This window comes from Melitaea cinxia, chromosome 17 (genome assembly GCF_905220565.1).
Source record: "Melitaea cinxia chromosome 17, ilMelCinx1.1, whole genome shotgun sequence".
NCBI lineage: Eukaryota > Metazoa > Arthropoda > Insecta > Lepidoptera > Nymphalidae > Melitaea > Melitaea cinxia.
In genome coordinates, this window is record NC_059410.1 from 13089039 (window position 1) to 13113412 (window position 24374).

The window sequence follows — 24374 nt, forward strand, 5'->3', positions numbered from 1 at the left end:
TTACGAAAAACCAGCTGTTTAAGTATATAAAAAATATTTGATTACGAAAACCTTCTAAGTCACAAAAGTAATATTAAATAAATAAATCCTAAATTAAATGACCGTTCTTTTATTTCAAATTATATGGAATACTAATAGATGTTTAAAAATATGAAAGTCCTTACATAAAATCTATTCGTATTTGCTTATGAATATTTTTTGACTCTCCTGAAAATTTATATACCTATGCAGTTAGCGTTTTTACACTCTAAGCCGACGATGTTCAAAATTATATTAGAGAAACTTAAAGTTTGTTAATTTAGCTCCTGATTCTCTTGGTATTTAAAGTTACTTTAGTTTTTTTTTAAATTTATTTACGGACATTTAGTCTATAAGGACTACGCCACTCCATAGGAACATCACACAATCTAGTTTTGTAGAGCGTGACGCTGCAGTAGTGCCGTAGTACTCTGTAGTGTTCATAAAACAATTTTAGTTTTGTGTTTTACTTTTTGTGTGAAAGTCACTTATAACTCTTATAAGTTTCTAAAATACTTGGCACTTTTGTCTCCCATCATTACAGTTATTTTAATTGCAAAAGTAGTGATTGCAATCTATCTCCCCCTGTCGTAACAAAGCGCTGAAAGATGCAACGAATCGTGGCCATTAAATGTTAAAAGCTGAAAAATAAGGTAGGAGGTGACCAGTAGGCCAAGGTAATAATAGTCCGGTCAAATTAGACCAAAAAATAAGAGTAAAGTTACCTAAATTCCCACCAAGCTGAAAATCGGTAAGATTGTTTAAAATATCATTAAAAACAAAATTTGAAAGTTCCCCATCTTTCCCCTGTAATGAAAAAATTTTATTCAAGGTCAAAGGTAAAAAAATGAGTTTTTCGCGATTTTCAGCAAAACGGTAAGTTTTATCATAAAAATCTTACCGATTTTCAGCTTGGTGGGAATTAGGTAACATCGAATGTCTAAATTGACCGGACTATAAATCGACACCAACAATTTATACTACGCCAATTCGATTTTTCGATAAGTTTGTTTTTTAATGCGAACTTGATAAAATGTGTTTTTATATGTAATAAAAAAGAATTGTGAAATTGCAATGAATAAATTAACTATTAAAGATACCAAATTTCAAATAAGTTTCTTAATTAATATAAAAGGTATCACGTTTTTCCCTTTTATAAGCCTCTATTGTAAAGTTCACTTTTAAGAGTTAGCTTAGTATAAATTGCTGGTGTCGAAATGCACTCGGCATTAATGGCATTTCGTTATACAAAAGCAAAGAGGATGCTCGTCTGGCACCGCAGTAGACCTTAAGTAATCTGACTATTAAGATTAATAACAAAAAGGTACCTACAGTGTAACTGTACAAATGACACAATCGCTTAACTATTAGATAACTTACATGACGCACTATTAAATGTGTATCACACAAGAATGTTTTATTAGTATGAAATTATTATCAAGGATTTTGTTTCTCATCTGCATAGGTCAATAAACTTGTTGATAGTAAGATTAATTGAGCAATAAATCTGAAAATAGTAAAAGACAGAAAGATATTTAACATTTTTTATTCAGAAGCAATTTCAAGATACAATCTTGTATCATTATTAAAACTAAAATAATTATTCATTAGTGCGTATAGGTCCCAGCGAAAAGCACGAAGTCATTCTGTAGGATCACGTACAAGAAGGGGTGGTCCGCCTTGAAGGGGATCGGTTCCGGTTTGGGATTTTCCAGTGACGTAGGCATCAATAGAAATCCTAGATAACAAAATAAAAATTATCAAACATAACTGTGTTGCAAAAGATTTTTTTAATAGCTGTGCTTTAATAGCTCTTGTGTAGTGTTGCGCGTGCGTGTGCAGGGCCTAAACATCGGCGGTCGCGGGCTCTTATTCAGGCGGGATGGATATTTGTATTGGTACAAATATTTCTTCAGGTCTGGGTATCTATCCTTGTTGGTCTCCCCTCCGTGCCGCGGCGAGCACGTTAAGGTTACGTTAAGGGTCCAAGACAATTCCGGCTAATCTCTAAAACGGCTGGACCGATTTTGACGGGACTTTCACAGGCAGATAGGTGATGTAATAAGAACTAACTTAAGCTAATTATATATAAAAAAAAAACGAGAAAAATAACGGGCGCGGGCACAGCTCGTATTCTATATAAACCTTGGTTTCATCATCATCATCATTTCAGCCTATTGCAGTCCACTACTGGACATAGGCCTCCACATGTTCGCGCTAAAAATGGCGTGAACTCATGTGTGTTGCCTATAGTCACCACGCTGGGCAGGTTTGTGACCGCAGGGCTGGCCCCGTCGCGCCAAAGACGCTCCTGCGCATCTTCGGCCTGTGTATTTCAAAGCCAGCAATTGGATGGTTATCCCGCATCGGTCGGCTTTATAAATTCCAAGGTGGCAGCGGAACCGTGCTATCCTTTAGTCGCCTCTTACGACACCCACGTTAAGAGAAGAGGTGGCTATATTCTTTAAATTTGGTTAATTTATTTTTCGAATTTATATAGTTGAATTAATTTTTTAAGGTATAAAAAAAATGGCGAATGATATCGTTAAAATACCTGTAAAGGCTCCGGCAGTAGAGCCCTCTTCGTTCACTTTGATGAAGGTCTGCTGCAACGCCTTGGAAACTGACACTGTGCGCTCCTTAACTACTCCTGACGAGCCTTGTCCGAATATACTAGTCACACCCAACTAAATAAAAATTATTTTATTGTAATTTATAACAGTTGCATTATTAAATTTATTCATTTATTAATTTTTTACGTAAACAACAACTTCGTCATGAATCATGATACATATCTCCGAACTGACGAAGTCAAAACTAATTCAACTGCCTACACATTTAAACAAATGATTAGTAGGTAGAAATTAGCAATAAAGTAGGTGATTTGTTTTGTCGAGGGTAAAGGTACGGAACTATTTTGTAATTTTGCAATATTACCGGAAAATTAAAATGTTATTACGACGTACCTTCGGAAGAATGACGTTTAAATCTATCTTCGTTTTGACCTCAAATTTAGGCATATATAAGTCCACTTTAACTCCTTGAGGGCGCATCTTGTTGACACTATCCATAAGCCTTGTTTCCGAAAATTTCTCCAACACTTGCGGGAGACCATCCACTTCATTAGGTAACACAATGACCATACGGAAACCCGTCTCTTTATAAGGCAGTATGACCATCTATAGAATATAAATGTATTAATGAATAATTTACATCGACGTTTCTTTATAATATAAATAAAAATGAATAGCTAAAATAAATGTACCCAAGTAACTTTCGCATGATGGCACGAAATTTTTTTTTGTTCGTTATTATCAGGTTTATATAAAAGAAAATTAAAAAATATATCGATGTATTTGTATAGAAAATACGGCAGTACGAAGGTAGCTGGGTCAGCTAAACTAAGTATAATAAAGTCGTAGCGAAGACGTCTTGTTTTATTATTGTATACTTAGAGCATGGACCCGAAAAGTTTCCAGTTATAGACCTAAAGGCACGAACTAAACTTTCACGATCAGATTTAAAAATGATACAAATATAACATTATCAATTTTTTATATACAATTAGATCGGCAAACAAGCGTACGGTACCGTACGATTACCGTAGCTTATAGATGCATGCAACACAAGGAGCATCTAAATGCATAAGCAAGATAGGCTAAGTTGTTCTTAGAAAAGTGTTAATATCCTGTCGTTCGATTTCTAGAAGTATGTACTTAATACCAACCTTGGCGCCCATGTTTTTGTCATCGTAATAGTAAAGTGGATGTTTTAAGTGCATCATAGGTCTCTTCACAACTGTCGACCGATCTACATAAAAGTCTTGATCCTTAGTGTTTGCGACAGAGAACGGAACATACCACTTATCCTAATGATAGATAAAGATTTACTTATTTAAAAAAAATACAATTGCTGCAAATATTTAGAAATGTAAATTGATGCCTTATTGTTGTTGAAGACCAAGAGCATATTATTAATTTATAATTTTACATATTAACTAAACGTTTTCTTTTCTATATTAAATTGTAATTCTTTAAAGCAAGTACATACCTTGAGGAAAATAACGTTAAGGAGCGCCACAGCCGTATCGGCATCAATATCAGACGCGGACACCGGTTCGTTGATAATTCCATTTGTTTTTTCAGATGACTAAAAAAGTATTTTATATAAGAACAAAGAAAAAAAGGAGTCTATAAATCTTCTCAATGTCCTGATCAGTCAATGAGAAGAATTAGGGCTTAAATGTTCTCACTTTCAATTGTTATCATTTCCAAGCATGAGATGTCTCACTACCGTTTCTAATATGGTACGTTAACCAACAAATTTTGTGAACTAAAAATAATATACTAATTAATTAAATGATGTCGCAAAAAAATGTCCAACTTAGTTCTATCTAAATGTTTATTGCTTTACCTAAAAGTGAAAGATGTATTGTTACATACCCATTTATTAATAGCTTCTGCAGCTGCTGTCTGATTTTCAAAATTTATTTTGTCTACTTCGCTCTTGTACAAGCTCGTCGTATAAGAAAATCCATCGTTTATAGTATACTTGTCAGACACAAACACTTTATTGGCTAGAATAATGTATTTTTGATCCATGTAACTAAACATTTCACTCAATCCACTGTAGCAATCTGAAAGCTAAATAAAATAATCGCAGTTATTTTACGAAACATCACAATTGCCATTTTATTAATGAAAATAAATTTCTGGAGAACGGTTGAAACTACCTGGTAAGTTTATGTTTCAATCTATTCAATTAAATAAAGAGTAAGATTGAGTCAAGTCTTTTAGTAGATATGTAACACAAAGTAACATTTGACTTGGACGTAATTTTTAGTTTCCTAAAGATTGCGCGGTTACAAAACTTTTTTAACTTAACAAATTTCTTATCCAAATAGATACTGTTGCTTTTATGTGCTGTTATGTATATAATTTCTCAATTTTTATATTATTATATTTTTTTAGGTGCTAATTCAAATTGCTGTTTTATACAGAAACGAACCTGCGTAAAGTCATTAAATCCGAGGAGCTGCATGACTTCATCACGACTCTGTTTTTCAGACCCTGATGCGTACAGTGAGAGTAGGGTGAAAACGCCTATAGGAGATATTATCACATTTTTGTCAGGTGACTCTTCGTATAATTTCTGCAAATAAATTTTATATTATCGTTACTTACTTTTCTTGAATTACGTTCAATTGAGAACATACATTCATGCGTACATAGAACCTACAAAACATACATACACCCGTACCTACAACTACATTAATAATTAGGTTTTACTACATCAATAACATTGGAAATGTACAAATTTATAGTTTTCCCAAAACTGAGGCAAATGATTTTTATCCAAGCCCAAGCTATAGATTAAAAATTTTATCTTAAACACATTATTGTAAGTTCTATTTGAAACAATAAATTAAATAGAGAAATTAAGACTGTCGAATAAATGTATAAATATACTTTTAAAAGCTTCATGGAAGGTATGTCCATTGAGCCAATGCCAGGCGCTGAGTTCTCGCCATATCCCGCTGTGACGTAAGCGATAACTGAAACATAAAAAAGAAACCAGATGGCTTATCTTCGTTTGTAACTAACTCACTGTAGTCCACGCATAATTTTATAATAACTTAAAAGTGATGGATTTACTAACTATTTCACCCCCTTAGGGTTAGACATTCCAAAACTCCATCCTTGGTGAATAAATGACACTACTAAACAAAACGCATGGGTTGAACTTCAAACAATTTACGCTCGGTGATTAATCAGTCAGTCGGCGAATACGGACATGTTATTTTATAAGTGTAGATCACAGCAGATATGAAATCTTAAGAAACTGCTACAATACCAGCATATGTACACATGTACTTATAACAAATAAAATTTCAAAAAGATTTTCAAGGTGATAATATTGCTATTTACACACAATGGTATTTTCCGTGTGATGGTGTGCGGATACCGCAGCTCCTGTATTTGCAACAATAGCTGCATCACAATCTTGTTGCTGATTCTAATCCTGACCTTCTTCAAAAGTTTTGGCTACCTCATTCATTAGAGCAGCAAAATGATACTTTAGAGCAGTATTATTTTGCTGCGATCTTGTGTGAGGTTGGGGTACTCCTTCAGATTTTGACCAAGATATTTCCTGCTGTGCCTTACCTCAATATAACTTCGTTGTATTAAGTTTAGGGCAGAAATACACAGTCCATTTAATTAAGGAGTCTGGGCTCAGGGCTACACAAATCAAGTGGCTGTTCCGTTTCCTTCCGTTAAGAGATAACTTACGTCACTTAGTGATAACGAAGCATTTAGCTGGTGAAAAAAAATTTGAAACCGGTCTAGTACTTTTAAAATTACTGTTTGTCCAAAAACAAAAACAGTCTAATCTTTCCTCTCTAAAATATTAGTATAAGCCCTTGCATTTTCACATAATATTTATTACTAAAAATTAGCAACAAGAATATTTTATCTTTTTTTTTATTTGATTTCATAACGCTTAATAAGTTTCACAAGAACATAAAAAGCATACAGAAATAATTTCGTATTTGATAAATACAACTTACCCACAAGGTAAAATAAAATATCCTTCATGTCCACGTCTGAACCTTTCGCTTATGTCTGATACCACTAAAGTCTAGGCTGCCAGTGTTCCTTTTTAAGACACCACAATAAGTAAAAACTAAATATTACATAATCGTTTATCAAATTAACGTTATGTATGTATTAAAAATATTTATACTTTGTTTATTATCTAGCATAACCTAACCCCAGATAGTCGATATCAGAAACGTGGAATACAAAAATTAATGAATTTTGAACGGTAATTTTGTATAAATATAAATAAATATCTTATAACATAAGCAACTTAATGCTTGTGTTATAAGGTAACAGCCGGCTGATATATATATATATATATATATAAACCCCTTTTTGTGGTTGTAATTTTGGATCGAATAGTATAACATAAAAATGAAATCAGATAACACTATGAATCTTTTTTGTTATTTTAAGCTTGTGAACCAGTTATTTATAGGAACGGGTGAAATTGAGGATTCAAAGCACCCAACAGTAGTTATATACGACCTGCGTGTACCTATACCTACTGGTGATGGAAACACGTAAATAGCCACAGGATGACGCCTGCAATGGAAAAAATTGCATCCGCCTTCAATCACGTGGTTGTTGCAGTTAGGGTAAAACTGGCATCTTTACTGACTTGATACTAGCCTAAATTAAACTACACTAGTCGCTCTGAGCTACCTGGCTACATTATCTGATTTAAATCACTTGCTTAGCAAATTGCCGTCACTCATTGCAATAATTAATCCATTAACAGCTCGAACAACCACTCATTTCCTTGTCCTCATCTTTTGTGACACGATTTATACATATCGATTATATATATTTATTAACTAGGTGTCCGTGAGACTTCGTCCGTGTGGGATTTAACAAAAAAGTTATTGTTCAGTTTGCAGAGTTATAAAATAAATAAATTTGTAAAATAAAAGTAGCCTAAGTTACTCCTTACTACATCAGCTATCTGCACCGTCAAAATCGGTCCAGTCGTTTCAGAGATTAGCCGGAACAAACATACAGACAGAGAGACAGACAGACAGACAGACAGACAGACACAAATTGTAAAAAATGTTATTTTGGTATATGTACCGTGTAAACATAAAAGCGGCCATTTTTAACAAAAGTTAAAAAGTATATTTAACACAGGAATCCCACATGTGTTGTAGATCAAATAAATTATAATAATAAAAAAAACAAGAAAAAAGTAATTAAACAATTTTTCTTTATTATAAAGTTTATTTAATAAAAAACATTAAATTGTATTGGAAATTAATTAACTTTATTTCATGTTATTTCCTGAGTAGGTTCCAGTGAAGATCACGATGTCATCATGTAAGATCACGAACATGAAGGGTCGGTCTACCTTGAAGATAATATGTGGAGGAGGTTCAATCAAAGCCGATGGCTGTACTGCAAATATACCTGAATAAAAAAAGATGAATTAACACTACTTTTATTGGCGTACAGTAGAGCAGATATATCTTATTCAAAATATCAGAGCAGTCCGACTGTTGTAGTATGTCAACGTTGTAACGTAGTAGTGTTACCGACATCCATAGTTTATGGTAACGACTTACCATTAGGTGGATAATACACTTTCTGTGTATAGAAAAAATATTTTTTTTTTTATACATAGATAGGCTGGCGTTTGACCGCTATTTCACCTGATGATAAGTGAAAATGCGGTCTAAGATGGAGCACGCTTACCTAGAAGTAACCTATTCACTCGCGACTTAAAGATCCCCAGGTCATAGCTTTCGGGAAACACAGACGCTGGTAGAGAGTTCCATTCTTTGGCCGTACGGATCAAGAATGTACTAGCGAATCGCTTAGTGCGTATAGGGGGAATGTCAACCATATAAGGGTGACGTAACGCAGAGCGTCTGGTTGTACGATGATGGAAGGGGGAGGGGGAATCAGGTCATGGAGTTCTTGCGCACACTCTCCGAAGTGTATCCGATAAAAAACCGACAGGCCGGCCACCCTACACCGATGATGTAAGCTTTGCAGCTTTGTGGCGACCAGTGCATCGTCACCGATGAGCCTCCTGGTTCGTCTCTCAATTGATTCAAGAAGCTCCAATTGGTACTTGGCTGAGCCAACCCAAAGATGAGAGCAGTACTCCATGCATGATCGAACTTGTGCTTGATATAAATTCAGAAGTTGTTCCGGAGTGAAGTACCGTCTCACCTTCGAGAGGACGCCCAGTTTTTTGGCAGCTGTTTGAGCTTTTGCCTCTATGTACGAGCCAAAATTGAGGGTGGAGGATAGAGTAACGCCAAGAAGCTCCAGGTGGCCGGATATGGGCACGGGCACACCTCGGAAAGAGGGAGTCAGTTGGAAAGGACTCCGTTTTGCCGAGAAGAGACACGCCTGGGTCTTAGAGGCGTTGAACTTGACCAGATTTGCTTCACCCCAATCAGAGACGGCTTTAAGGGACAAGTTCAGTCGCTGAATCATGGCTTCCCTCAGCGACTGGATCTCAGACTCACTCGCTCGTGCATCGGACATGTAACGCTCGACAACGGTGCTGTCATCTGCATACCCAAAGGTCCCGGGTTTGAGCAGGTCGTTGATGTGCAGCAAGAATGAGGGACTGAGACTGGGACTGAGACTGAGGGACTGAGGGTCGTTGATGTGCAGCAAGACTGAGGGACCCCGGCATTGATGACCAAACGATCGGACTCGCAACCGTCTATAACCACGCGAATTGATCGATCCCTCAGGAAGTCAGATATCCAAACACAGAGAGAAGCGGGTAGGCCGTATGAAGGAAGTTTGCTAATAAGGCCATCATGCCAGACCCTGTCAAATGCCTTCGAGATGTCGAGCGAGACCGCTATGGCTTCCCCGTGTTTCTCGATAGCCTCACTCCAAATGTGTGTGGTATACGCGAGAAGATCACCCGTGGACCGCTTGCGGCGAAAACCGAACTGTCGGTAGCTAAGAAGATCGTTCTCCTCAAGGTGTGCCAGGAGCCGGTTATTCAGTATACGTTCCATACTCTTACAGAGTATGGACGTTATGGAAATAGGTCTGTAATTGACAGGGTCAGCTCGACTGCCCTTTTTGGGCACAGGCTGCACGTTAGCTTGCTTCCAGGCTTTCGGCACTTGTCCTGTCGCTAGAGACAGACGAAAAAAACGTGTCAGGATTGGAGACAACTCAGGTGCGCAAGTTTTGAGTACTATGGCTGATATTCCGTCAGGACCACTAGCTTTATTCACGTCCAGATTGCGCAAGGTTTTAAGGACCTCTTTTTGACGAATTCGGACTTCAGACATAGACGTCTCGCATCGAATCGAAGAAATTGGAGGTGTGGCGCTGCCTGAGTCTAAACATGAGGATTCCGCAAAGAGATTTGCAAATAGGTTTGCCTTCTCCTCTGCGGTGTGGGCTAGTGATCCATCGGGTTTTAGCAGTGGAGGTAGTGAGGGGCGACAGAAGTTCGACTCAACCGACTTAGCCAGGGACCAAAAGGCCTTACTACCAGGTGGGTATGACGAAAGCTTCTAGTCCCAATTCTGCCAATGTGGTCAAATCGAGCCTTCCGCAGAGCCTTCTTGCAGGACTTGGCAGCTCTATTATAGGCTTTCTTCCTCTGGCCCACGTCTGTTGTCTTGTGGTTACGAGCATCGACCCAGGCCAGGTAAGCAGTGTTCTTTTCATGCTTCAGCACGAGAACAGTCAGAGTTGAACCAGGGTCGAGCTGCCACGGAGGCTGAAGCGTCAGTGAATGGAATGTAATACTCCATTCCCTGACGCAGCACATCAGCCACAGCATTCGCACATGATGAAGGATCATCAGAGGAGAAGCAAATCTGCCGCCACGGGTACGATGCAAAGAAAGAACGCATCTCATCCCAATCTGCTGACTCGTATCGCCATATTCGCCGGGTGCCTTTGGGGCAGGGAAAGGGCGGCGAATAAACGGATACAGACTTCACCAGACAGTGGTCGGAGTTGCCTAAAGGCGATGAGACCGATACCGAATAGCGGTCAGGATCTGTTGTCAGCAGTAGGTCCAAACAGTTGGCAATATGCGAGTCAACATCGGGTACCCTAGTTGCTTCTCGGACTAGCTGGGTGAGATTGAGCGTTGAAGCGAGGTTGCGAATCTCTCTACCAGCGTGGTCAGTGTGCTGGTATGGGAATAGCCACTCTTGGTGGTGGGCGTTAAAGTCTCCCAGCATTACCAATTGAGCAGTAGGATACCGCTGCTGAACCGCGTCAGCCGCCTCACTAAGGTGTTGCATAAGCCTGGTTGTCTCCACGTCTCCGCTGTGTGAACGGTAAACACAGACGTAAAGAATTTTCGCCACTCCTGTATCCACCAAAACCCATAAGTTGGAGAAGTTGGGGTCTTCAAGATTACGGAGACGCCGGCAGCATATGTCGTCGCGGGTATATAAGCAAACGCCCGCGCGTGGTTTAAAATTATGCTCCAAGGTATATCCCGGGTAACGTAAGTATGCCGTGTCAGACGGACTGCCGATCTGCGTCTCCGAGAGGAACAATAGGGCCGGTTTCTCAGTCTCGAGATGGTGGTGGACTGCAACGAGATCGGAGTACAAACCTCGAATGTTGGAGAGGTGCACTGATAGTGAGAGGGAGTGCAACCGCTGTGCTGCCTTGTTTTTGTACCTCTTAGTCATATAAAACGAGTGAAGGAAGGCGAGAAGAAGGCAGTGAAATGAGGCTCCACGCAACTAACCCCCAGACTACCACCGGATCACCGCGCCGGAAAGGGGATTGGACTGGAGACTGCGGGGACGCCCGAGCCCCCCCGGAGATGTCCACCGGGCCCTCTCATCCGGTCGCCAACCGGCACGATGGCGCATCCCGGGATTTTTCGACAGTTGGCGGGGCAGCCTTTCATGTGTGGCTAGCACAAATCGGGCCCCCAACTATCTGCGGTCGGCCAGCGGTGCACCGTGCCTCGGATCCCGCTACCCTCCAATTCCAATCACCACAGCGCAGCGGCACCAGTGCAAGTCAGTCTGGTCAATTCGCGCGGAACAACTATTTCGACCCAACTTCACAGTCGGCTACACTGATCAACGTACCGAAACACGAAACCGCTTGACGGTACGACTTTGTTCAGTGGGTGGTCGCGAGCGGTCGGCCAGAGCCTACAACCAGTATGTCACCTAATTAGCACCAACCGGGGACCATGTGAAGGGTTTCGCAACGGGGTATACACCTACGGACGAGGGCGACTCAGTCCCCAAAATTATTAATTTAAATATATAACATTCGAGTAAAAAAGTCCGACTATACCTGTGAAAGCTCCGGCCGTTGCACCTTCCTCGTCAATTTTAACAAAAGCTTCTTGTAACACTTCCGACACAACCACGCTGCTTTCTTTCACAATTCCAGTTGACTCATTTTTGAATATACTCGACACGCCCACCTAAATGTAATAATTACTCGATTAACAACACGTCAAGATTAATTTGTTAAATCTAGAATATTTCATCCGTAATTTTGTAAATTGATAGTTTATCTTATATATTTATTTCTTGAAATGATTTCTTTCTACTGTTACATTATATACACTTAAAACATATTAAAAGGTCTAAATAATAAAAGAATCATTGGGACACACACACTCAAGAACGGTTTACAATTTCGCAATGAATAGATTGTAAATTCTCGATGTTAATAACATAATGATGAACCAAAAAAAAAAAAACATGGTTGTTTTTAAAAACTCAATCATTTACTTTTCGTACCTTCTGCAGAATACTTTTGAAATTTATCTTTGACTTGATTTCAAATTTAGGCAAGTCTAAATGAACTTCTTCTACAGGATACATCTCGAAAATACTTTCATGGAGTCCCTTCTCAGAAGCCTTCCTTAATACTTCCGGGAGACCATCTATATCATTCGGTAGCACAATGATCATACGGAATTTCGTCTCCTGGTAAGGTAGCTCGATCATCTGCGCAGTAGAAAAGTTGATTAAGTAAGTAGAACAATAACAAACAAAAGTTTTATTTATTTATGCATAAAAAACTTAAAACTAACATTACAGTGAACCCAATGCGTTAGTTAAGTTGATCACAAATTCTACCTCTATCTACAGATTTTTGTATACAAATAACATTAAATTTAACAAATAATTTAAACAATTCAATAAAATCAATTTAAAAAAATAATTTTAAGTCTAACTAATTAAATAAACACACTTTAAAAATTCACAAAATTCATAAAAAGTGAAATAAATAAGTTTCAAATAAGAATGATCGATTCATGAATGCCAAATTATACCTAGGAGACCTTTGTTTAGCAATGGGACATCTATTGCTGGGCAAAGATCCATACCATTACACAAAATCGATTGTCATTAAGTTTACAACTTGAATAAATATTCATGTACGAAACCATCTTTTTGAAGAACTTAAAACCCTATTATTATTATTTATACAATTAGGTCGGCAAACAAGCATACGGCTCACGTGATGGTAAGCGATTACCATAGGTTATAGACGCCTGTAACACTAGAGGGTTACCAATCCTACCTCCAATCTCCTAAGGAAGTTCTGGTCACTTTACTCACCACTGGAACACAACACTGCTTGAAAGCAGTATAGTAAGTTCTACCGTACTTAGTTACTAGTTGGGCTGCGCCAAATGTTGCGTAGGGTAATTCCTGCTGTGCCCTCATCATCAGTTCACGGACGCCCACTGTTGGGCATAAGCCTCCCCTAAAGCTTTCCATGACGATCGGTTCTGCGCAGCACGCATTCAGCAGCTTCCCACGACCCTGACCAGATCGTCGGTCCACCTCGTGGGGGGCCTGCCAACGCCCGGTACGCGGTCGCCACTCGAGAACCTTTCCGCCCCATCCATCCGGCCATCGGTTCGTCGAGCTATGTGTCCTGCCCATTGCCACTTCAGCTGTGCAATCCTTCGAGCAATGTCGGTTACCTTGGTTTTCCTACGGATCTCCTCATTTCTGACTTTGTCACGTAGGGAAATACCAAGCATTACCCTCTCCATCGCCCGCTGAGCGACTTTAAGCCTTCTTATGAGGCCCATATTTAGCGACCACGTCTCGGATCCATATGTCATCACTGGCAACACACACTGGTTGAAGACTTTCGTCTTCAGACACTTCGGGATATTGGATCCCCCTAATGACATGCTGTGCCCTATTTTTGTTCAAATGAATCCAAAAAGTCTCAAAAATGTAGCTAAAAGTGTCTAACAGTATATATTTATAACTATTCTCTTAAAAAATAATAAACAGAACTTCCTAGAGGAATTTTATACCCGAACACCCATGTTGTTATCTTCCAGATAGTAAAGCGACTGCTCCAGATGCATCATAGGTACTTTGACAACCGTGGATCGATCGACGTTGAACTCCTTCTCTTTGGTCTCGCTCGCGTTAAATGGTACGAACCAGTGACCCTGAGTGTAATATAAACATAGATAGAATAACCATTAGTGAAAACTATTTACTACAACCAGTCCACGTGGCTAATGATGATGCCTACAATGTTGTACTCGTTGATTAGAGTCGCTTGGGGCTGGAGCGGGGGGTGAATCTGATGAAGGATTCGCTTGAAAACGGCAAACTCAAGCTAAATGTGGTGGTGAGAATTTTAAAAACTTTTTTTTACATTTAGTAGTACAAGTTTTGAGGAATTTATAGATTATTCAAAACGAAAATTTCTAAGATATCACAAAAATGGATTTTGTTTTTACGTTGGATACACACCTGAAAGAAGATCACATTAAGGAGAGCAATAACTGTAGCTGGGTCAATGTCAGATTCGGAAACTGGATTGTTGATCTTTCCTATCGATTTTTGGGATGACTGGAAATAAAAAAAAAATAAGAATTAAAAATGGTTTTGAAATTTTATAACTTTTTATTCATAAACTAGCGGGTCCCGTGACTTCGTTCGCTTGGAATTTAACAAAAAAAAAAAATATTGTTCAGTTCGCAGAGTTATAAAATAAATAAATTTCTAAGTAAAAGTAGTTACTCCTTATTGCATCAGCAATCTGCCAGTGAAAGTCCCGTCAAAATTGGACCAGCCGTTTCGGAGATTAGCCAGAATAGACAGACAGACAAGCAGACAGATAGACACACAAAAATTGTAAAAAATGTTATTTTGGTATATGTACCGTGTATCCATATGGATTTGGTAAAAAGCGGTTATTTTAATATTACAAACAGACACAGTAATTTTATTTATTTGTATAGATCAGTAATATTATTATTATTATGAGTATAATATAGATTTAGAAATGCGATGATTAGATGGTTGTAATGCTTTATGCATAATCATCTAATTTTATTTCTAAAACTTTTCCGCTTCGTGATTTTGCTTATATATCCTTTATTGTCAAAAAAAGTTGTTAAAAACAAAAAATGATTTCATCAAATTCAGTTACGGCCATCGTGTTAATCATATCTGTTTTGAACCAAGGGATTAATAATTAAACTTTATTTTAACTATTATGTCTTATTAAATTATAATGTAATTAGTAATAATATTTTCAAAAAAAATCCTTTAGGCATGGAGCAACTCATTTTTATTTAGGTGTACAAATTAATATGAAATAACTTCAAACAAACCCAAGTATTAATAGCATCGGCAGCACCTTTCCGTTCTGAAAAGTCAATACTGGACACTTCGGTATTATATCCTCCCGCTTTAATAGCAAACGTGTCGTTCAGAGTGAATCGATCTGATACTAACACCTTATTAGCGAGACTCAGGAACCCTGGATCCATTTTAGAATAATGTTCGCTTAGTCGCTCATAGGAATCTGAAAGCTGAGTGAGAAGATAACTAAAATCTATTGTAGAAGAACAAACAAATTTGTCAAACGATTCTGTTGATCTATAGAGTAAATTATTGTCCCTCTATATATCTCATGGTTTCATGGTTTTCCAGAAGTCACTTGATAATTTATTCAAGACTTATAACTAAACTTAAACGGTTTTCTGTTTTTGCATATCATAATTTATTAATCTGTTTACATATACCCAATATTCTACGTTCTGCTTGTCTTTGTAGTCATTAGCACCGAGTAGTCGCATGATCTCTTCACGATTCTTTCCCTCAGATACGGACGCATACAGCGAAAGGAGGGTCAACACTCCTAGAGGAGAAGTGACAACATTTTTTTCGGAGGATTTGTCATATATTTCCTGTGAATAAATTATTTTTATTGACAATTACTACTTGGGAACAATCTTGGTAAAACACTTTGGTTTACGAGCAAATTCATTCCTTGTTAAATTTTATAATTTTGTTTTACTTATCATACTTTAAGAAGCTTCATGGAAGCGATGTCAATTGAATTTCCAAGGTCCGTCCTTCTGTAATTGGAAAACATGTCAAACGACATAGTCGACGTAATGGTAACTGAAACAAACGATATTCACCGTATTTAAATTCCCAAGTAAAGTGAGTACGGTATGAATTCGATGATCACTACACTAAAAGGATGATATAACGTAATTCATAAATTTTTTAAATATATATCTTCTGGATCTTACTTAAAATGGGTGTTCCACAGGCATTGACTCTAGGTCCTTTTCTTTTTTTAATATATATAAATGATCTGCCATTTTATGTTATTGGTAGTTGTGATATTACTTATTGCTGATTTTTAATGTTGATAGGAAAAAAGTAAATTATGATGACGTGAACAGTTCCTTGTCACGAATTCAAGGTTAGTTGAAATCAAACAACTTGGTTGAACGCCAAGAAAAACCAAGTGCGTTATGTTTGCGTTGGCCAATGTTAAGCATCCAAATTATAATTTTATAATAAATAACGAGAGGCTTATTCTCAATGATACTACAGTTTTCTTAGGGATCCATTTGGACTCAAAACTTCAGTGGAATTCCCATTTGTCATCTTTGAATGGTAGACTCAGCTCCGCAGCATTCTCACTTAGAAAAGTACGACAACTGACCGACGTTGAAACTGCACGCTAAATATATTTTAGCTATTTCCATAGTGTTATGTCTTACAGTATTTTACTGTGGGGTAATGCTACAGAGTTGAGATTGTATTTGTGTTTTGCATTTATGATCTCGAGCTCGAGTATCCCTACAGAATGTTTTACATAAGGTAGACATATTAACAATTGCGTTATATATATATATATTAATATATATATTAATATATATATTAATATTATGTATATTCACAAAAATATTGATCTTTTAATATAAATAGTAATAATCGTATCGTCGTACACGGGGAGGAATAACAAAATTGTAACTCCCAAGTTTTGCGCGACAGCGCAAAGTAGGCGTCTCGTTTCTGGTATTCGCATGTATAATAAAATCCCACAAACAATTTTGCAATTGTCTTAACATAAATTTAAAGTTCTTATTAAAGAAGAAATTAATAGATAAAGCGTATTATTCGGTGCAGAATTACATGGATGAATTTCGTACTGAAACGCAGTTTGTATATTATTTTCAAGAGAGTATCTGCGGGAGTTTCTTGCCGATTCTTCATTGCAGAATGTACATTCTGAATCGGTGGTAGTTTTGCTTAAAAAATATTAAAAATAATCACTTTAAAATTATACATTGTAAAATGACGATTTGAAAGTGCTTTTTGAAGCCTATTTGAATAAAGTTGTTTAGGGACTATTGTTGTGTCGAAATGAAAGTCTTCTCAGAAGGTGTCGATCGAATATATTTACGTAAAAAATGGTAATATTTATATAAAATAATAAACAATAAAAAAGTAAGTATTACAATAGTTGATAAGATTTATGACCAATCGCAGATCTTTATTATTTAAGCCTTGCGTCTCTTTTCCGCACGTGGCTATCTCTTTCTCCGCGCGTGCCGCTGTCGATTACTCATGCGCTTCGTCGCGAGTCGGAGGCACGGTAGCGCGGAGCGATATCTATAAATAGATCATACGTTCCCGCGTCTCGCCCTTTTCGGCGGCGATCGGCGCGGCGAACGGATCTCTGACGTGTACTTCACTCGGCGGCGGCGTGATTGTGCTTCGTGAAGATATCCATGAAGAATACGTGCAAGTTAGCTCGAAGACTTCTGTGCATGTAATTGCTGGTGTATCCGCTTGCATGGTGTGCTTCGAAACAGTTCTTTTCAGAGCTAACAATCTTGTTTCACGAACATTAGAACAGCTCTTTTCAGAGCTATGTACTTTCTGTTTCACGAATGCGTCAATGTATCTTGGTAACGGTAATGGTTAAGGTTATGAACGGTGAAGGTATTTTTATGGTAAAGGTATCGGTAAGGTTAAATGGTAAAGGTATCGGTATGGTTAAATGGTAAAGGTATCAGGTAAGTAATCTTGTAGTAGCCTCATTGAATTACTATTACTACTTATGTAATAATAGTTCGATGTGGTAGGTAGCCACAGTGCTCCCCCTCAAGTGAAACGTACTGGAAGCTTGACGGAGCGGCCGGCTCGCGTTGTGACTTTATTATTATTCGCGGTCGGTTGTGACGTCACGTTGCCGTGCGGCTTGTCGGAAGTATTCTGTGGCGAGGTACTATTTCGTAGTGACGTATCGTTAGGTATGTTTTCTTGTAATAAGTAAGCGGGCTTGAGACGATCTATTGAGATGTTAGTTTCGTGATTTTGTAGTTGTATCGTATATACTTTCTCTGTTCTTCTTATTACGCGATACGGTCCTTCGTAGGGTGGTTGTAAAGGTTTTTTAATTGCGTCGACTCTAACGAATACGTGGCTGCAGTTGCGTAAGTCTTTATGTATAAAAATAGATTGCTTGCTATTATGATGCGTCGTCGCTGCTTGCGGTCTATTTTGTTCTATTGCCGTTCTTATCTTGTTTACGTAAGTATAGTCGTCCGTAGTTGTAGGTATCGATGTAGTGAAAAAATCACCCGGTAGACGTAGGTTATAGCCGTATGTAAGTTCGGCTGGGCTAACTTCGGCGTCTGTGCGTAGGGTGGCTCGTAATCCTAGTAGTACAGTAGGTAGCTCGTCGATCCATGACCTTGTACTTGAGAGTTTCGTGCGTAGCGCGGCTTTTAATGTGCGATGCCAGCGTTCGACTATACCGTTGCTATGCGGATGATACGGAGTTGTACGATTTTTCGTTATTCCCATAATTTTCATTAAGTTATTAAATAGTTGACTTTCGAATTGACGGCCTTGGTCGCTAGTTAGTGTCGATGGACATCCGAATCTTACTATCCAGTGTTTGTAGATAGCTTCGGCGACGGTCTCAGCTGTTATATCGTCGGTAGGTATCGCTTCGGGCCATTTGGTTTCTCTGTCGATCATTGTTATGAGATAGCGGTAACCTTGCGTTGTAGTCGGTAAAGGTCCTACGATATCGACGTGAATATGTTGAAAACGTTCTGTAGGCGGGAATTTCGATGTAGCACTGCGTGTATGTCGTTGAATCTTATTTTTTTGACAATCGATGCAGCTTCTAGTCCATATTGATATGTCGCTATTCATTGACGGCCAAAAATATTTTTGTGATATCATCTTTCGTGTCGTACGCGTTCCAGGGTGGCTTATGTTATGTACGCTCCTAAATACATGTTGACGATGTTGTTCGGGTATGTATGGTCGTATATGCGATGATGAAGTTTCACAATATAGTTCGATATCGGTGTTCGGGATAGTTATTTTCTTTAGATTAATATTTTCTTGAAGTAATAATTGTTTAATAGTAGGATCTTGTTGCTGTGAGGTTGCTATTTCTTCGTAATTGATTGTAGAAGGACATGTAATTGTTTCTATGCGACTTAGAGCGTCGGCAACGATGTTTTGTTTGCCGCTTACATGTTTTATGTCGGTTGTAAATTCGCTAATAAATAATAACTGTCTCGTGCGTCTTGGTGTTTCTGTGGTTGAGTTAATCTTATGCATTGCGAATATGAGTGGCTTGTGATCGGTGAATATGATGAGTGGTCGTCCTTCGAACATCTTGCGGAAGTGTTTCACAGCCATGTATATTGCTTGAAGTTCTCTGTCGTATGTTGAGTATCTTGATTGCGCATCGGAGAATTTTTTTGAATAATAGCCGAGAGGTTGCCATGATTTGTTTACGTATTGTTGTAAGACGGCGCCAGCTGACTTGTCGGACGCGTCGCAGAATAACGCATACGTAGCTTTATGTGACGGATGAGCAAGCAAAGCAGCGTTGCTGATGCTGTTTTTGCATGCTTCGAATGCTTGTGTTGACTCTTCGGTCCATTGTATGACAGTCTTGTCTCGCTTCTTAACGTTGTGTAAGTATGCATTGAGTGGCGCTTGAATAGATGCGGCGTTAGGTATGTGGTCGCGATAAAAATTTAACATACCGAGGAAACGACGTAACTCTTCGATGTTCGTAGGTTTCGGATACTTCATGATGATGTCGATCTTCTGTGCTGGAGGTTTGATACCGTCTTTTGAAACGTGGTATCCTAAGAATTGAACTTCTGTTTGACCGAAGTGACATTTCGATGGATTTATTGTGATGCCGTGTTCTTCCAGTCTTCGTAGCACGGTTCTGAGGTGTTCTCGGTGAAGATCTTCGTTTTCAGATGCAAGAAGTACGTCGTCGATGAAAGGAAATACGTAAGGCAGTCCGCTTAATACTTGATGTATGAATCGCTGGAATGTCTGCCCTGCGTTTTTTAAACCTGGACACATTCTCGGGAATTCGAATAGTCCCATTGGCGTTATTATAGCAGTCTTTTCAATATCCTCTTCGCGAACGCAGAGTTGTTGGTATGCTCTGTTAAGGTCTATTGTTGAAAATATTGTCTTCCCAGCGAGTTGATATGTGAAGTCTTTGACGCGTGGTACCGGATATCGATCGGCCTTGGTGATAGCGTTTAAACGGCGATAGTCACCACAGACGCGTATGTCTCCGTTCTTCTTTGGTACGACGTGAAGGGGTGACGCCCATGGACTCTTGCTGGGGCGACATAGACCTTGTTCCATCATATTTTGAAATTCTTTCCTGACTTGTTCGTAGCGATGCGGTGGTATAGGACGTGCACGACAATGTACGGGTGGTCCTTCGGTTTCGATATAGTGCTGGACGTTGATCTTGCTGTCGTTTATGTTCATTGCAGTCAGTCTTGTTATGCCGGGGAATTCTGAGAGGATATCGTGGTAAATATTATTGCTGTCTATGCTTCGTACTGTAGGTATAGTTGTGGCTCGAACGGGTGCTTTGACTGTTAAGTTAGTAACGTTATCGATGAGTTTCTTGTTTTTTAGATCGACGATGAGTTGATGATGCTTTAGAAAATCGGCTCCTAGTATCGGCTTTGATACGTCAGCGACTATGAACTTCCACTTGTATGGACGGCGAAGGCTGAGGTCTAGTTCGAGTGTTTTTTCACCGTATGTCGATATAGTGGTGTTGTTAGCGGCGTAGAGTTTGAATGGCAGCGGTGTAGTGAAATGAGTTTTTTTTCTAGGTAGAACGGATATGTTAGCTCCCGTGTCTACCAAGAAAGATATTCCTGTTTTCTTGTCTGTGACAAATAGGCGGTAGGAGTATTCTTGAGCGCCGGATTCCGCCTCTGCCAGCGTTCTCTCTAGTTTTCCGATTGCTTTCCTTGAGACGCGAAGGAACACGGTGACCTGCAGTTTCTTGCCTGGGCACCGTAACGTTGGTGGTAATAGCACGCTGACGATGGTGTGTTGTCTCTCGATCGAGATTTATATCGAGGGTTGTAGGAGCGGCTTCGAGAACGGTTTCTTCTGAAATTATGTTGCGGTTGTCTTGATTTTAATTCTGCGATTTCTATGGAGAGTTTTCTTATTTCGTTTATTAAGAAGTTTGTATCAATATTCTGAGATGCGGACGTATGAGGTGGTAGTGTTGTGCTGACAGCGGCGACTTCGCGGTGTTGTTCTAGCATCTTGTCAGCGAGCAGTGCGAGTTCTTCCAACGCAGTCTTCATGCTGAAGGAATCGCTCACGGCTAGAACTGAGCGGATGTGTGGTGGTAGGTGGTTGGTCCACAGGATGCGTAGCGTGGCATCAGGGATTCTATCGCGGGCGAGATCGCGCATTCGTCGTAGTAGGTGTGATGGTTTCTGATCCCCTAGTTCCATTTCTGACAAGAGCTTTTGAAATTGCCGGTTGTCTGACTCTTCGTATGCAGTGATGAGACGTTCTTTAATCGCTTGGTATGGCTTGGATTCGGGTGGATTGTAAAGAAGGTCCGATATTTGTTCGATATCTTGCTTCTCGAGTCGAGCGGTTATCATTTGCGCTAGTTGTTGTTCGCTTTTCTTCTGGTCGTGAGTGGCGGCTTCGAAGCTGTAGAACCATAATCGAACACGGTCGCGCCAGAAAGGTGGAATTCGCAGTGAAAGCGAAATGTTCGCGATTTCTGACGGCTGGTCGACGGTGGCGGCTGCGGCGGGCAGGGATTCGGTGGTTCTTGATTGATCCATTTTTCACGAGCAGGGATTCTTCTTCTTTACTAGCAGGGATTCTTCGTGTTCTTCGTCGGGTCACCACTTTAGGGACTATTGTTGTGTCGAAATGAAAGTCTTCTCAGAAGGTGTCGATCGAATATATTTACGTAAAAAATGGTAATATTTATATAAAATAATAAACAATAAAAAAGTAAGTATTACAATAGTTGATAAGATTTATGACCAATCGCAGATCTTTATTATTTAAGCCTTGCGTCTCTTTTCCGCACGTGGCTATCTCTTTCTCCGCGCGTGCCGCTGTCGATTACTCATGCGCTTCGTCGCGAGTCGGAGGCACGGTAGCGCGGAGCGATATCTATAAATAGATCATACGTTCCCGCGTCTCGCCCTTTTCGGCGGCGATCGGCGCGGCGAACGGATCTCTGACGTGTACTTCACTCGGCGGCGGCGTGATTGTGCTTCGTGAAGATATCCATGAAGAATACGTGCAAGTTAGCTCGAAGACTTCTGTGCATGTAATTGCTGGTGTATCCGCTTGCATGGTGTGCTTCGAAACAGTTCTTTTCAGAGCTAACAATCTTGTTTCACGAACATTAGAACAGCTCTTTTCAGAGCTATGTACTTTCTGTTTCACGAATGCGTCAATGTATCTTGGTAACGGTAATGGTTAAGGTTATGAACGGTGAAGGTATTTTTATGGTAAAGGTATCGGTAAGGTTAAATGGTAAAGGTATCGGTATGGTTAAATGGTAAAGGTATCAGGTAAGTAATCTTGTAGTAGCCTCATTGAATTACTATTACTACTTATGTAATAATAGTTCGATGTGGTAGGTAGCCACAGTTGTATAGATTTCACTTATTTTATATAGTGAAACTGGAAACAAAAGCAGGACAGTGACCTTATATAAGTCTAATAACTGGTTTCAAAAACAAAGGTTAACAAACCAATAAGAACAACAAATCATTTTGCAAATTATATTGTGGCCTTTCAAATCGAGTCGTGATGCAGCATAAGATAGATTAGTGGATCATAATCAAAACATGGCAGAATCAACGCGCGTCCGATGATTTTGATATATTCAGGTGTCCGTATCAGGCGGACCGTAGGTTTATTTTAAAATAAGCAAACTATACGATTTAATAAATACCTTCGACAAAGCGGCAGATCATTAATACATAATAAAAATAGAAAAAGTCTAAGAATTGATCCCTGTGGAACGAATATGTGTTAGGTAACAATAAATAACACTCCGGCTGTACGTTTTGGAAGACATCTCCAATTCATAAATTAATCTTAATAGTTAGTTCAATTTTATTTATACGTATTTAATTCGTTGTTGTTTTTACGAATTCATAATTAACTAACTTATTTAACCTTTTAAGAGAATCTATAGTTACAATAAACTATACATATTTTATTAAATCAAGACATAAGCAATTATAAAACATTAATTAAATTGTCGTCTACGTATTAGCAGTAATACCTTTTTAATATTCAAAGTATTTATGACGTTGGTTTAGTTGTTTCAAAGATAACCCCTACGAACAAATTCACAAACGCTTCTTCATATCTTTTATATAAATAATACAAACTAACAAAAAATATTTAAAATTAGCTGTGCCCGCGACTTCGTCAGCGTGGAATTTAATAAAAAAGCTATTGTTCAGTTTGCAGAGTTATAAAATAAATAAATTTCTACAATAAAAGTACTCGAAGTTACTCATCATTATATCAACTATCTGCCAGTGAAAACCCCGTCAAAATCGGCCAATCCGTTTCAAAGATTAGCCGGAACAAACAGACATACAAACGGACAGACAAAAATGGTAAAAAATGTTATTTTGGTATATGTACCGTGTATACATCCTTATGCATTTAGTAAAAAGCGGTTATTTGTTACAAACACACACTCTAATTTTATTTATTTGTATAGATTTGTATTTGTATATTTTATGCCGTTGTATTAAAAATGATAATATAACTAGTGAAGCTATTTATAAACGTGCTTCAATAAAAAATTTAACAAGTCCGTTAATAATATTCATACATACCCACAAACAGTAGTAGTATTTGTTTCATGTTGGCGACTGATCACTGACGTTCGTCTCAGCCGCAACTCAAATCTAGACTGAGTACTTGATCTTGACCCTTGAATTAATTAGCCACAGTATCACCAACATTAATAATAAGCCTAATATTGAAGGCAAAGTTTATCTTCGAACAATGGTCGTCAACGATGAAATAACTTTTATTTTTAAGGATTAATGCTATTTCACCTTTCCTTCTGCCTATTGCAATCCGCTACTGGACATAGGTAGCCCCAAGTTCGCGCCAAACATCCCGGTTTTCCACAATGCTGACAAAAAAAAGAAAAAAAAAA

At 38.6% G+C, this 24374-nt stretch overlaps 2 protein-coding genes across 2 annotated transcripts; both read right to left on the minus strand.

The window, feature by feature from the left end:
* Positions 1 to 1548: 1548 nt before the first annotated feature.
* LOC123661498 (antichymotrypsin-1-like) lies at positions 1549 to 6652 on the minus strand. The gene is made up of 9 exons (XM_045596459.1): positions 6587 to 6652; positions 5487 to 5572; positions 5026 to 5169; positions 4461 to 4661; positions 4069 to 4167; positions 3746 to 3886; positions 2985 to 3197; positions 2573 to 2705; positions 1549 to 1756 (listed from the first exon to the last, which is right to left on the minus strand). The coding sequence occupies exons 1-9, from the start codon at positions 6612 to 6614 to the stop codon at positions 1626 to 1628; spliced, it is 1176 nt and encodes a 391-aa protein (XP_045452415.1). The 5' UTR covers positions 6615 to 6652; the 3' UTR covers positions 1549 to 1625.
* A 1163-nt stretch (positions 6653 to 7815) lies between these two features.
* LOC123661558 (antichymotrypsin-1-like) lies at positions 7816 to 24125 on the minus strand. Its single transcript, XM_045596515.1, has 9 exons — positions 24046 to 24125; positions 15894 to 15991; positions 15610 to 15774; positions 15196 to 15396; positions 14330 to 14428; positions 13879 to 14019; positions 12335 to 12544; positions 11880 to 12012; positions 7816 to 8021 (listed from the first exon to the last, which is right to left on the minus strand). Exons 1-9 carry the CDS (start codon positions 24071 to 24073, stop codon positions 7879 to 7881), a joined length of 1218 nt encoding a protein of 405 aa, XP_045452471.1. The 5' UTR covers positions 24074 to 24125; the 3' UTR covers positions 7816 to 7878.
* Between the last annotated feature and the right edge of the window lie 249 nt (positions 24126 to 24374).